Source organism: Lepisosteus platostomus, chromosome 17 (genome assembly GCF_059453375.1).
Source record: "Lepisosteus platostomus isolate fLepPlt1 chromosome 17, fLepPlt1.hap1, whole genome shotgun sequence".
Classification (NCBI taxonomy): Eukaryota; Metazoa; Chordata; class Actinopteri; order Semionotiformes; family Lepisosteidae; genus Lepisosteus; species Lepisosteus platostomus.
Window position 1 is genome coordinate 13646562 of NC_142627.1, and position 15643 is coordinate 13662204.

General features: G+C 39.0%; 1 protein-coding gene across 3 annotated transcripts in view; it reads left to right on the top strand.

Annotated features, from left to right (window-relative positions):
- Positions 1-15643, top strand: part of wdpcp (WD repeat containing planar cell polarity effector) — a 68384-nt gene that overhangs the window by 17187 nt on the left and 35554 nt on the right. For all 3 annotated transcript variants that reach the window (XM_088609899.1, XM_088609901.1, XM_088609900.1), the window contains 6 exons: positions 4464-4548; positions 7191-7235; positions 9596-9646; positions 12925-12995; positions 13283-13342; positions 14431-14545. In XM_088609899.1, coding sequence (XP_088466025.1) covers positions 4488-4548; positions 7191-7235; positions 9596-9646; positions 12925-12995; positions 13283-13342; positions 14431-14545 — 403 coding nt within the window. In that variant the 5' untranslated portion in view covers positions 4464-4487. The remainder of the gene's footprint in view (positions 1-4463; positions 4549-7190; positions 7236-9595; positions 9647-12924; positions 12996-13282; positions 13343-14430; positions 14546-15643) is intronic.

Below are 15643 nucleotides of genomic sequence, written 5' to 3' on the forward strand. Positions count from 1 at the left end.
TTAGACTGCCACCACTTATAGCTGGTCCATCAGGTAACCTCATAAATCAAGTACTTATTAGTTGGTTTCTCAAATATAAATCTTAGTGGTTCAATACGTTGTTACCTGTTCAAATCTAAAATCAATTCAACAGCACATATTATTTTAGTTTTAAAGCTGCCTTCAACCCTTTTTACCACTTTCAACTGGAGAATCGATTCTTCTGTATTTATTCATTTGTTTCTCAGTATGCTATCCAAAGAGCTTGAAACCGGTCTGTTTCATTGAAATATCCATCTATTATCTTGCATTATTAGAGAACGATCTTCAGGTTTTTGAAAGTCCATCTCCTTTATGTAATGTTAGTGTCAGTCACATTATCTCTTCACAATAAGGACTAGATATCTCTACAGATTGCTATATATAAGGCCTAGATAACCACCCCACTGCCTCTGTATCCACAGACTCTCAGCTATAACCTCTGTGGCATGGTCTGCAATAAATATGTGCTATCCTGAACTCACACCTAATTGAAATTTAGATGTACTTTAGCATTGTCAGCAGCAAAAATGGGGTTTGTCGGCTTTGGTTGTCAGTTTTGAAGTTTGAGAGTTTTCTGTGTTTATATCCCTGAGTGCTGGCCTCAGTGGCTTCAGATTTCTCAATGGACACAGTGTAATTCTGCCCCAGGGTGCCGAGAGCTCACAGATCCCTGTTCTCTGTCTGCGCCACACCTCCTCTTAGCAGTAAAAGGTTCTGCTCAGAACGATGAGCAGGGAAGATGCAGTTTTTCTTCTGGTATCCCACTGTAAATGGCATCCTTAATAAAGACATCAGATGCCATTTACTGTGGTTCTTCCAATCAGGCAAGTTTTCATATCTTCTTTAACCAGGACCACCACTATGATAAATTCACACACTTGGCCAACTGCTTAGGAACTGTTTCCTTACTCATAAGCCAATGGTGTCTAGATTACAAACTTCTTTCTGAAAAAAAGGAGCTAGAATAAATGTTTAATGTATTGTATACAAAGAAGGCTAGAACAGAGCTGAGAATAATAGCTGTAGCCTATTTACCTGCTGCAATTCATACTGTAATTTTCATAACTGTGATACCTCAGGTTATCTTAAATTAAGTAGCACATAAAGTAATATGGTGTGATCACAGTTCCATAATTTGCTTTTCAGAACACTTTGTACTGATGTGTCATTCTGTGCAAATCAGTTCTGTTTTTTTAGAGAATTCCAGAGAATGCTCCAGTGGTTAAGCTGTATCACAACTGGAACAGAATTGTCCCAGCTCCCCTGCATGTTCCGCTGGTCACTTTCCGTCAGGATTAAAGTGATCCTGTGCCATACTGTTTCTTAACATGAGGAGATAAGCCTCGCAGGCCTGGCTGGGTGTTTAAGCATTGTTTGGGCTTGATTGGTCCAGTCCGATAAGCCAGCAGCGCAGCTCGAACCCTCTGTGTGTTGGAACTAGGCAAGAGCGTCTGCCTGCACCAGAGGCATGGTCACAACAGCCTTCCAGGCAACGCCTGTGCCCCTGGGAGATGCTTGGCTCTGCTGCGAGCTTGGGGAGGTGGCAAAGTGCCCCAGCTGATGTGGCAGAGACAAGGAGGAGCCCAGAAAAGCAGGATCTGCTGGTCCAGCCCTCTTCATGTCTCTTGCTGTCTCCTTCACGGTTCATTGCTAATCGGGAGCGGGCTTCACAACAGCCTGCAGTGCCTGACGCTCGCAGGAATGTAAAGCAGTTGCATCAGGTGCAAATGACAGCTTGTCAAAATTCAAATAAGCACTCAAGTTGTCTTTGTTAAAAAGTAATTACATTTCCCTTTGAAGGAAGAATGTTTAAAGGGTACGTACAGTAATGCTAGGAAATAAGCTAAAGGCTGACATAGCTCCTGAACTCTTCCTTACCAACACCCAGGAAGCTCTGCGTTCCTCGGGCGTTTTTTTTCCCTTTAATGTGGGCTCAAGGTCTCAGACATTCTGCCTTAAGAAGAAGGGCTAGTCCAGCAGACCGCTCCCAGTTCCAGCTTGCCTCCTCTACTTGTGCTCATCTCCCTTTCATACATTAAAGTGTGTGCATCTTGACACAAACGAGCGTGTTACCAGAAACCCATTAACACATGCTAATGTATGGGCACTCAAGGACTACCAATTTGTCCTCATCTGTGAATGTTGCATTAACAGCTGTTCCCAGTTTTGTAAACAAGTCATATTACGGATCACTTTGGTCTTAAGCGTGTTTTGTTAGTGGGAAACCTTTTAAATGTTAGTGGCCTTGCTGTACCTAGTTGCATTTTATTCATATTTTTTTCCCTGATAGTTTATTTTCTTTGCAAAGTGGTTAACAGTGTGTATTCATAATTTTGTGGACCCACCACCCTTTTTTGTAGCTAAAACTACAAAAAATGATTTTTTTTTTTCTTAAGTAAATCCTCATCCTGATGTTTATGGTCAATAACTGGTAGATATAATTTTTTATATCGAGAGGCTGTTCAATATGCAGTTTTATATAGAGTAAAGTGAAAGGAGCTCTTCTGTTTTAGAAAATAAATTGCACATCTAGACAAGTTTTTTTTTAAATTAAAAGAGCCTACTCTGAATTTTTTTTAAAAGCTTGTCAATAGATTACATATTCACTTACTGCGCTAAAGGTATTAATCAACAATACTTGGTACACTGGTTTGTAGTTTCTGATTTATCAGTATTTTTGTGGACAGTGTGTGGCTGCCTTTCTCTTCATGCAGCCTGAGGACCAGATAAGACTCTGCAAGCTCTCAGCTTTAACTACGTGACCTGTAACAATAAAGGACCTGTTACTCTGAATGCACACATTTTGTCTCGGATGCAGCTGTATATCAGCAGTGTCAGTAGCAGGAATAGGGTATTTAGCTGTTGTTGCCAGTTTAAAAGTCAGGTTTTCAACATCTGCTGTGACCTGGTCCAAGTGGCTTCACTGTGGCCAGCGGTAGCAGGATGCTTTGCTTTGGGGTGCTGAGAGCTCTGATATTCTGAGCCTGTCTTCTGCATCTTAGTGATAAAAGTCTTTTCAGAACTGAGTGATGAGTGGAAAAGATGGATACCTGCTCCCTTTTAAGTGTTATCCTGCTATAGAAGGTGTCTACAGCACAAACCTCACAGCTCTTTTTCTGTGATGCTTCCACTTATCATGCTGTAAAGTTCCTGATCTGCTCAAAAACCCTTCCCAAACTCTCATTAGACCCATTACAACATAGCAAATATTCTTTATTTTTATCTTCTGCTTTTAGAAGGGTTTTTATTTTGCCTTTAAATGAAACAGAGGAAACAGTTAATGTCTGTGCTAAGCTGGTTTGTTTAATTCAGAACAAAAGGCCCTAATGATCTGTTGCCGAGTTATGTATTTTTTCAAACCTCCTGTAACAACCCTGTAAATATGCTTGAAAACTAGAAGGAATAATCCTGCGACCTTTATATTGATTGTTTGCGTTTGAAGATGAGGTGATTTTCTTTAGAAACTGTATACACAGATTAGGAGATTAGGATGGTATAAATAAATGTGAAAATTACCATTTGACTCGACCTTGGGTTGAAGTTCAGTTCGGGTCTGCAATCAGGAGTCATGGTGCTCTTAGCGTAGCTCCTGGTGGACACTGGTACGTGCAGTTTCCTTTTTAGTGAAGAAATGGCAGCACAGCTTGGCCTCTCTCTGCGCGTCTTGGCAGCGTGACTTGGACGAGGCCCAGGCTCCAGTGGCAGGAGGTATTCAGGTTAGGAGGAGGGTGAGCGTGCAGAGTTCTGAGGGGAGTCTCTCCAGGCCCCTGCTGGCAATGAGCCTGACTATGTTTGGTACCAGGGCCCTCGCTATTCACAGGCGGCAAAATGACAAAGACAACAAAATAGAAAAGGAGGTGAGCTGTCAGAATTCTGTATTACTAACCACCCAAGGCTTTCCTCATTCCATCTACATAGTGTCAGATCTTTACAAACTGTAGCTCAGCAGCACACATATCAAGTGTTGAGGGCTTATTGCATTATTTCACATTTAAGCAATACAATACAATTTGTTTAAATACAATTGTTTCAAAATTGAAGTTAACAAGGGAGAACCTCCTTATGAACAGTGCTAAAATGTACAGAAGGGTCAATGAAACTTTTGGAAAATAACTTCTGACTGCAAGGTTTTTACATTGGACCCTTTATTTAACATCAAGGCATGGATGTGTTTTTGAAGAGGAAAAACACCCACTAGTGCCTTATTTTAAGCTCTTCCTTCAACTGAGTCGCATCTGTGCAGCATACTGAGTTAAATGTCAATGCTAAACCAACAACATAAAAGCCCTTTGGCGTAAAATATGACATGACTTTTGGACTGACCAGGCTTCCACAGATCACTCTACAATAGACTGGTAAGAGCTCTTGTGGTGGAGAACTTTTAACAGCCATCAAGAGAGTTATCTTTTATGTTTGTTGTCTTTTTTTTCTTGTTTCAACAGAATCAGGTTTCCCTTCACAATCAGATGTCTTTCTGCCTGACTGAGCTGCACTTGTGGTCCTTGAGGAGTTCCTTGCATGTCAGGGGTAATTAATCTGGCCGTCATTTGTCTGCACCTTTTTACTTTACGTGCCAATTCTGTGCAGCGGCGGTTTACATTCTTGTTCAATGCAAACCCCTTCCTACACCCTGCTGCAGGCAAGTGCTTTCTCGTAGTGCCGTACGGCTTTCTGTTAAAGTGCCCACAGTAAACTTAAATATCTCATTTATGACCTGTTTTTGTAACAGGACATTTATTTGCACCACAGTCTACTAGGTTTTATCAATGTGCATCACAAAGAAATGGGTCATGACATGTGCAGTCTATTGTAGATCATTATAGTTGATTGATGAAAACCTCTGGATCTAATAGTGTTGAAAATGAAGTTCGAGCTCCATTTTGATCAGGCAAACTGAACTTATGGCTAAATTTGGCAATTAGATGGGATCTGAATTTTACGCACCTGGTTATATCTGGCCATCTTGTATGCAGCTCTGTCACTCTCAAGTCCAATTGTGCTGAGTGGCACACTGGGCCACATTACCATTAATAATATGGTCAAAGTAAGGTGAAAGAATGGAATACTGCTCCTTTGCCATCATGGTGGACAAAGATCTGATCCTAGACCTTGATGTTATTAATGTTATGCTTAAACCAACTGAGCTACCTAGCTTTCTTCATCCTGTATGTACATCATTAAATAAAACTTAGATAAAATGACTTCTACCTGCTGGATTGTGTACTTCAGCCAACATGAGGCCTGCTATCTAAAATACTGAACCACCGCTATCCTTCCATCCTGAGATTTACTTTCAGAGTAAACAATTTGGTTGCTTATCTCTCCTTATTTAATCAACACAAGCTTGTCTCATTACAGTACTGTATTGCTGTTTAAAAAGGAATGTATTACATCATAGGTATAGGCATGGTGTGACAGCAGTATCACAGCTGTTTGTTATTTAAACAGGCAAATTAAAGGTTTGTAATTTGTTTAACCCAATAACCCAAATAAAAACTGGCAGAATGTCCTTCAAGAGCAAAGACAAAGTAGCTCAGACTATGCTGTCAAATACTACATTATCTCATCCAAACAAGAACTCTGTCATTAATCTAGGAAACAAGAAATATTAACCACTTATGATAAGAAAATTATACACACGATCCTCCTTCAAAAGCAAGCAAGTCTTTTTGAAACCCAAAAGAGAACAGAAAGAGGCAGTTGTGTCATATTAAACATTGTATAAGGTTTGCTCATTGTAACACAAGATAAGCCAGTTATGGCCGAAAATATCAATCCAATGTGAAGCTGTCTGATGATGTACTTCTTGTTTTAATAAAGCTTTCTTGAAGACGCAGGACTCACCTTTGCCTGACTACACTGCAGTACTGTATATGCAGTGGTCACTGAACAACTTCATAATATTCTGTTTGCCTAATGCTCCCAACTTTCAGTTTGAGAGCAGCATTAGGTTGTTTTATTCTTCTCTCCAAACATAAATGGCCATTTAGTATTTAAAAGCACTACTCTAAATCCCATCTAGAAAGATGGAGGATCTGTGAGTGTCCCATGACTCAGTGCAATAGTATGTGAAGATATAGACCACCATAACAGGACGCTACTGTGCAGGTCACTGATCAGATCATCACTTCACAACATCAGGGGATACATCTCTGTCCCACCCAGGTTTAAAATGGGTTAGAGGCTACATGTCACCTTAAATCCAGGAAGACAGAAAAAGAAATCTGTTGTTACATTACACCTCTGTTGTCCATCTCCTCTGGATGGCAATGATGAGTGCTTCTCTGCTCAGTACAGACAGACACAGGATGCTAGATTGTATGTATTCAGACAGATTGATTCGCTCTTGTTTGTCTGATTTTGTTTCAAAGATGTTTTAATCCACACTCTAATAACCTTTCACATGGGATGATTGTCTTTAGACTGGAAACTCTGGCAGTATGTGGCAAGGTTTAAGGTTATTGTCACTTCTATGTAACAGAGGTACACAGTGTTCTTATTTCTAGTCTATTCACAAGGCCTGTCTCCCACAAACACATAAATTAGCATGCGGTCATAGCCAATGTGTCTATTCAAGCAAACCCAGCTGTGTAGGACATATAAGTCCAACATTCAAATTCAAATGGAGACCATTGCCCTCAGGTTTCATCTTCTTTTTTAATGTACCATTAAATGTTATGTAATTTGAAAGAAGTGAGCGATAATTACTAGGCAGCACCAAGAATTACTTGTACGAACATCTCCTGTTGCAGTTAAGTTTGGCTTGGATTTTGCCATGATTTTAATAACTGTGTTAGTGCTGTATGGATCTTATGCGTGATCCATGCATCCAGTGGTAAATGAAAATAGATCGCCAGTGCTGACCTATGCCTAAAGAAAATTGGTGCATTGTGAAAGTAACATAGTTTTGGTGCCATGAAAAATAATGCCAGCGCTTCCTAGGAGCTGATTTAGGAAAGAAAGATATCCTTGTGGGTAAAGGCATTGATGGGCATAGTGATCTCCCTTTATTAAAATCCATTGCTGCAAATCCGTTCCTTCCACGTCTCTGGTCTTATCTCTCTCACTATGCACCAGATGGCGCTGGACATGGGAAGATAATGATTGTTTATCCTGTAGTGCACAGTTGCTGATCTGTTCACTTCTAACAGTGTTTATTTTGTCCACAGATACTGATATTGGCACGTATCAGTACTATGATAAAGGGGAACCAGGTAAAAAACTTTTTTCTTTTGCCCTTTTCCTAGCAATGACAACAGTTGCAGGTATATGGCGTGACATTTCCAAAACTCAAAAGACTAAAGATGAAGATCTTTAATCACTGTTGATTAAATAGTGTCCACTGGGGCCATATAAGCAAGTTCAGATCTTAATATCACAGTTTTGAAGATGTTTTTTTAGCCTTAAGCAACATATTGAAAACCATCTGAATATCTCTTTCAATGAACAAGAATGAAACATGCCAAAGAATAGCTTTCTTTAATCACTCAGGCCCACAACAATTCACAGAACTGAGCTTTTTTTGCTTACAATTTAACAATACAAAAAATAATTTCTTATTTCTCAAAGTCTTGGCAACACAGATAAATGTAATAGGTGTTCATAGAAAATACTAAGCTTATGTTGTTGTATAAGATATTTTTTATGGCTGTGAAAATGGCATTGAGTCCATTTTATATCCAAAAGCAGCCACATTTATAAGAACGATTCAGCTGTGTGGAGTGATAGTGTTACTATATAAGTGGTGAGACAGGTATCAGAGCTTCTGTAGTGTAATGAATTTGCTGTAACATTTGCTATCAGATTTCTTAATACTTCCTTTCCAAAAGAATAAAACATCCTTTCTTGAGTGAACCTCTGTATTTATTTTGTCATTATTTGTTGTTCTTTCAGATATGAAAGCTGTTAAAACTTTGCAGGGTTGCAGGAGATTAGCAAATTAAGCCATGTTGCGTAACGCCACATTTTATTTGTGCCATTAAACAGGCTAAATTCCTTTGGGAAAGTTTTTGCTTCAACCTCAGAGATTGTTTCAAAATGAATGCTGAAAATGTTGTTTAATGCCTAAAACACAACCTTTTGTTTCTAAACTACATAGCTGTGTTTGAAAGGTTCAATTATAATAATTTTGTTATAGAAATGAATGGCTGTGTGATAGATTTGGCTAAAGTAACCATCCCCTTTCTCTTTCAAAGAATCAAGGTGCAGTAATTCAGGATTGATAACTCAGTTTATGGTGTTATGGTTTTTGTTGTTAAACCCTTGTTAAGCCACTTACTTTGAACTATTTACTCAGAGGAGCTGTTTGTGTTACTGGTGTACCAAGGCAATCAGTACTTTTGCAACTCTCCTTTGGTCAACAACACACTATCCTTACTGAGAATAAATCACAGAAAAGGGTGTTTAAAACAGAGGATTTAAGATAAAGTCAGACATCAAATGCTAATTATTATAAATCTCTAAGTATGCTTTTTCATTCAGTTTGATCAAAATCAGTTCTCGCATGCCATGTTTTGTTAATTTCTTTGTGCAGGTTATGTGGTAGAACTGTAATCTTGGCATCGGTAACCTTAGTTTAAGACAGGCATCTCTTGACCTCATCCCAGTGGGCAGTGATTGAGGCTCTAAAATCCATGTGCAGGTTAAGCTATTCAAGTGCCAGTGAGTCTGAGCTCCTTATTTTGTTTCCATTCATTTGATTTCTTTCTTTCTTCATGATTCTTAATCAAGTGGGTGTTTCCCTGCTCTCTGAAGCACTTTAGAGTTAGTCTGGTGTCCCTTTCATTAAAATCTTCAGTAGAGATGCTGCTCTTTGCTGAAATCCTTTTAATTCTGAGGATTACAAAAGTATTGCTTGATAACTGAGTGAAAGAGGGGGGAGAGACAGAGAGAGAGGGAGAAAGAAAGAGCTGACTCATTTCTGCGTAATTGAAACTGTGCAAATTGATTTTTGCCGTTTTTATATTCTTATGAGGCAGTAATTATTTGAGCATCCTTGACGTTACTAGCTTGTCATGGCATGCTTGGTCCAGCAGGGGGAGTCACAGGCTCATTTGTCAGGATCAGCTCAGCTTCCCTCCCAGCAGGTGCCTTATAAAAAATAGTGAGATTCTTCTTGTATAATAAAGGGTCTTTATCTGATTAATTCTATTAATCCTGGAAGTTTCTTGAACTGCCAAAAGGTCCTTCCAGCTAAGGTTGCTTCCTGTTTGGGGGCAGGTTAAGGAGGAAGCTTGTGTGGCACCTTTGTTCAGGGTGTGGCTGTAATATATTGTCTGCTCAGAGCTGCTGACAGACAGAGAAGAACTGGATTCAGTTTCAAGGCATCTCACTATCCGATAATACAAGGAGTGCTGTGGTCCTGACCCACCTGTTGTAGCTACAGAAGTATTTTATTCACTGCCAAGTTGAGGCTGTGGCTTGTGAATGTGCAAATTACATTTTCTTCCCCTCTCAGAAAACTTAAAAGGAGGTTTGAAGACACTAGCAGCAGAAAATAGAACACTGAAACTTGTAGAACATATAAAATGCGAGTGCATACTCTACCAAATAACTTGTCATTTTTGTTTTTTAGTAACACCGACTGAACGTCACTACTTTGAAGAGAAGCAGCATTTTTTAGAAAGTAAGTCACCTTATTTTATAGCAGCTCTACCTGTTTTTTTGGTAAGCCTTTATTTATTTGTTTGAATTGAGCACAAACTTTGTAGTTTAAGATTATGAGTTGGCGGAGAGTATAAATATTTACAGAAAAAGCCACCCATATTCTCTCAAGTTGTTCTTGTGATTTCATTGAATTTGCAGGACACTAATCTTTTTACTTGGGTAATGTGTTGGCTGTGTTTTTCATTTTAACTTAGTCACAGAAGCACAGTGTCAAAATCCTTGTACTGTGATTATTGAAATCCTATTAGATATTTTGCCCATCGACAAAAGGTGTTTTGATAGGCTGTAGATCAGATAAATATCACATAGCTCTCTTCATTCTGTTGCTATTGTAAACTGCTATGTAAACTAGCTAATAAAAGCTAATACACACAAGCAAGTGATAGACATCTTTGCAGAAGCAATTGAACATCAAAACGAAAAAAGGAGAGAGTGCATAAATGTATTGATGCAAGCCTTTTGGCCTTATCAATGTTTATTGGTCAACTTAAAAAATAAAGTGGACAAATAAGTCTGTCTTCCATTCACCAAACTAAATTTAAAAAATCGAAATCGATCACTAAATAAAAAACACTATCCACAATAAATATTGTAAGAAATCAAACGTTTTATGCAAACCGTTTTAGTTTTTAGAGTGAGAGTGACATTTGAATCTCAACTCCATCTCAACTGGCATCTAGTCTGGTATTGAGTAGAGCACATTCGTTTCTTTAAACAATAAACTAAAAGCCCAAAACAAAACATTTTTAGAGGATGACATTCTGTGCTATTGTGTTGTGTGCAATTTAAGAAAGCGAAGCAAAGAGGAAACCGATAGGGCATTGCAATGAAGAAGCTTGTTGGTGAAACCATTCGCTAGCTGTTGTAGTTCGAATGACCCATCCCACAAAGGCATGCCACGTTAATGAAAAAGCAAACCCAGGTTCTTAATTTCCTTTTCATGTTTCATGCTCTTTTTCTACCTGTCATCTACAGCTGATGCTCATATTGATGTTTAAAAAATACTAATTTATCTGTCCTGAGTTGGCACTTCAGTGTTGTTGGGGGGGAATTCCTGCTTCCTCTGTATTGGGGTTCAAACCTGCACATTATTGTATCATTAAGGGCTAATATAGTATAGCCATCATCCAGAAATAACTCTCAATCACTAGACCTACTCTGGATTCAAACCAGGTGCCCAGAAGGGAAATATAAACACCCTTATCAGGAGACAAACACACTGCTCTGTGCTGCCATCACTTCTCTATTTATTTAAATTGATTTATTTAGTTTCTTGCTCTTTTAAAGGAAATTTCTTAATGGTTTAAAAACAGATTTGATTTGATTACAGCATCTTAAAAAACAGACCTCGTTTCCATATTAATGCAAATGTATATGCAGTGCCTGAACTCAACAGAGAATTCAATTAACTTTTTCGCTGGAGGGAAGCCTTATGGGAAATTACAAGTTTTTTGTAACAGGGAGTGAACAATATTAAGTGGGGATATGAAATATGTAATGCAGAGTGGAGCGGCATTTATTTAGTGTCAATATCGTATTACACGTAAGGGGTTGTAAATTGAGCCCAAATAAAAATGCTACCTCATTTGGTCCATTTACTGCCTTTTTAACTTTAGCGAAATTGTTCCCCGTCAAGCTGAGAAGTGAATTGAATTCAGATTTTTAGGGGAGAAAAAAAATAGCTGTTTGCTCTGTGAAGTTTTGAGCATATCTGCTCAAGATTTCTAGATATACAGTACCTGCAATATTAAAGGCAAAAATGCAGTCATTGGAAGTGTTTGATTTGTGTTCGTTACCTGCTGAATTTGATTGAAAACACTGCAAGGGGAATTTTTTTAGTACATTTGTGAAATAGACAGTATTTAATATAAGTAAATTCACTTGAAAATTCAACAGGAGCCCGACAAAAAGTACATGTTTTATGCTATGCATTGTGAAGTCTGAGCTGCAGATAAAGAAAAAAGCTTAGAAAAATAGCAACTAAAACATTTTTGTAAGGATAATGCAGCAGATGGTGGCGTTCTGAGTCTTTTCAGCCATTTAACCCTTTAGTTATTGCTCAAGGCAGTGCAGCACACCGACTGACACTTCCCTAAGCTTTTTGTGGAAATAATAATTTTACGATACCGTATACAAACCAGTGATTTCCTGTGTGAAAAGAATCTTCCTCAACTGTCACATATGTAATTTTGAGGTCATGTTATTTTTTAAAACGTTTCTAGAGTAAACTAATTTTCCAGGATGCTTGTTCCCTTGTGATTGCATTCGCTCGTTATACAGCATTTATGCAACAATTTACCTTGGGCTGGTCTCATTTCTGCCTAGCATCTTACATTACTATGTCCTAACAGGTGCGTTTTTTTTCTGTCTATCATTCTTTTGTTATTTTGATAAAGCCAAACTTCTCTATCTGTGGAGGAAAAATGTTTTCCCCATACTGTGTTTAATTTGAGATGTTTTTCTATCCAGAGATTTCCTGATGTGATACAGCGTGGGTAGAAGGATGAGCAAAATGTAGAATGTTTCAAAATATACTCTCTAAGCAGACACATAAAAACATATGCAATAGAGGATTCTTTATTCTGAGAAACGTATATTCTGCTCTTTTGTTTGAGAACATTGGCAGAGGTGAAGGGCAGGCCAGTTTCAGCATCCAAGACAAATATTTTTTTTTTCCACATAACTAATCACGATATATCACACTTTGCTGTTTTGCACAGGTAAGACATTTATCAGTTCAGTATTATGCAGTCCTTAAATAGATATTCCACACTGTACTTTTTTCCAACAAGAACAGGTTTTAAAAGATACTCGCTGGCATATTTGACCCCACATTCCAAGCTCCTCGCTGCTGAATAAAGTCTGTGTGTCGATCCTTGCCTTTCTTCCAGGCTGTGAGTAGATGGTCTAGGGTGAATGTGCTGTTGAGGACTATCATGAGCCCCTAAAGGATTTGTGGTTTACTTTTCAGGGAAGACTTCTAAAACTATCTTGTGAATTAAAGGGACGATATAGGGACTATAAAATATAATTCAATTGATTCTCCCCTGACAAAACCGAGCAAAAAAACATTAATAACTCATGGGGAGGTAAGACTTCAGTCATACCTTCTTTTCCTAACAGTGTCTTTTCCCTGCTAGGCAAGAACCATTGCTTTCTGGTGCGCTTTCACCTAAGCATATGCCCGAACCGGTCGAATAACAAACGTATCAAGTTTCATGGCTTCTCTCCTGCCAGCTCGTGGCTATCCATGGACTCTCAAGAACAAGCGTCCCGAGAAACTTCGAGACACACTCAAGGAGCTGGAGGTAATGTTTTTTTTAAAAAAACCTTATATGAGATTGACAACAAACAATTGTGCTTCTCCCCCCCGCCTCCCTCATTGCCATTTCCCCTCTGTCAACAGTCTCAATATTTGAAGTGAATCAGCCAGCGGAGTGCAGGTAACTGTGTCCCAGCATGGCGACTCATCTTAAAACAGATGCATCTTTGTTTGTGCACCTCGCTAATCTCTACCAATTTGAAATCAGAAACACCTTACCCAGAGGTAACCGTGTGCAGGCTGCAAATGGCTGACTGTTCTGTTCTCTTTCAGGAGCTGCTCCACAGCAGTCGGTGTGTTCGAAGCAAATGGAAGAACAAGCACTTCTGTCAGGTAAATGCTGCTGCACTCAGCCAGTGTGTTGTAAACCAACGGACCTGAACCACTTTTCAGCCATGAGCTGTAGGCATACGATGGTGACGGTGATATAGAATTGAGAGCATATTTATGCAGCTCAGCTATGGGTCCATATGCTCTTGAAACAGGCATTTGATTGTAGCGTTTAGAAAAGATTACATTCTCCATTAGGCTCCCACAATTGTTTCAAGTGAAGTTAACCGCTTCACTGCTATACTTGATTGAAATCATCTGTCTGTGTGTCTCTGACAGAACCAATGTACCTCAAACCACAGTCATTGGAATTCCACCAGTGATGCTGTCAAAGTGCATCCTTGCTTGCTTCACTGGGCAGCACAATGCTTTTGCTTACAGCAGAACCGCATCTCCTCAAATGAGAGAACAGTGCTTTCCTGATGTGAGGATAAGGCTTTCTTGGGAAGGGTTTAGGTCCTGGTGAATACATTGAATACATGAAATCAAGGAAATAAAAGTTCAGTTTGGCTTTCAATGAAGCTTTGTATTAAATATAAACACTGTTTGTGGGCGTTAAGGCTGGATAGTGTATTTAAAGTGCACGATTTCTACAAAATATTGTGAGCATCACAAGTTAACTGATTGTAACTTGAATTTCTTGTGTTTTTTGGTCTGCTTAATTTATCTTCAACTGTGTAAAATAACCTACAATTAATTGTGAAATTGTGACATTATCTAGCAACTTCCCCCTCTCCTCTTTCACTGTACTGGCTCACATTCTTTGAGAGCTGCTAATATGGTGGTTCTGTTTCACAGTTTCAGCAAACAATACACAGGTTTTGTTTTCCAACATCCGGTTTAACTGTGGTGATTCTGAGTGAGCGCATCTTCTTTCTTAAAAGATATCTTCTGGAAAAAAAATGTTTTTTTCAAAAGTGTTTGTCTAACCACCAAAGGCAAAAGAACACGAAAAACCTAATGACAGTTCACACTCAGTTTGCTTTGCTGCAAAGGCAGGATTTAACAATAAAAAAAACCCTTTGAATAGAGTTATTTTGGTGCAAGCTCTTATCCTGCATTGGTGCTAACTGGTGTTTCTGTGTTTTCAGCTGATCCTAGGTTCAGGTGTGCTGGTGTCTCTGAGCTTCTCAGGGCCACAGCTGGAAAAAGTGACAATTGACAGGACCCTAGTGGGCAAGCTGGCCGCAGACACCATCAGCGATGGTAATTACACACAAGAGCAAACAGACTGTCTACACTAACACTCAGGCACTAAATACACTCTGCCCACACAGCCGACAGGTGGACTGATTGCTGACTCCAGGGATTCACCAAGAACCAAGTAATTGCAAATGCAGCCTTAGTCACAACCCATGAGACCCTACATATTGAATATTGTGGTCCTTTTCTCTTTCTTTTTTTAACTTCGGTTCCTTGAGATCAAAGGACTGCGAGTCTAATAATGAAGGTGACGTACGTTCAGAGTGTCACCAGACAGCTTACTTTCATTAGCTGTTTCTCCTCTGCTGTTCTTTTAAATTTATTTTTTTTCCAGCCCAAGGTTCTAGCTGGCTGGCAAATGCATGGGAAACGACATTAGAGTACTTTTGATAATTATCGTTCTGCTCCAAATATTTGTTGGAATTTAGTGATGACCTGAAAAATTTGAGTATAACCGCAAACATCAAGTGAAATGCATAACAACCTTTCTTATTTAAAAATTAAAACTTTCCAGTGTCTTGAATCTTCTGCCTTCTTAATGAACCCATTTCTGAGGGATAGACAAGCAACTCTAGAGTCCCTTAGTGATATTTGTTCAAAAGACTGTTATTTCATAAAACTGTGACTTAACTAAAGATTATTTGTGGCACTTTGTCCATAGTGTTATACATAAAAACTAGAACCAATGAATGCAATAAAACAGGTTTGCTACCTTGAATACCATAAACAGCAATGTACTGTGTTACAGAAACAAAGGGAGTGTCAGGCAAAGGCAAAGACCTTTTACCAGGTCACTAATCTAGAGTGGTAGTATGGAAGTAATCAGTGAAATATACTGTTGAGATGTATTCAGCAGCAGCGCCTCTGTGGTTGAGGTCTTGTCCTAGAGCAGGAGTCCCCAGATCAGCTCCTGAAGTGCAGGTTTTATGGGTTTCTGTTAAGCAGAGGTGCATCGCTCCTGTCCTGTGTCATGGCTAAAGTGTCTGTAAGTTCTCCTTCCACCCTGCTCTTGGTGACCTGACTGGGTTCATCGTTATCACAGTTGCACCAATGTCTTTGACCTCTTAACATTAATTGAGCTAAATTCAACCCTGTCCTGAG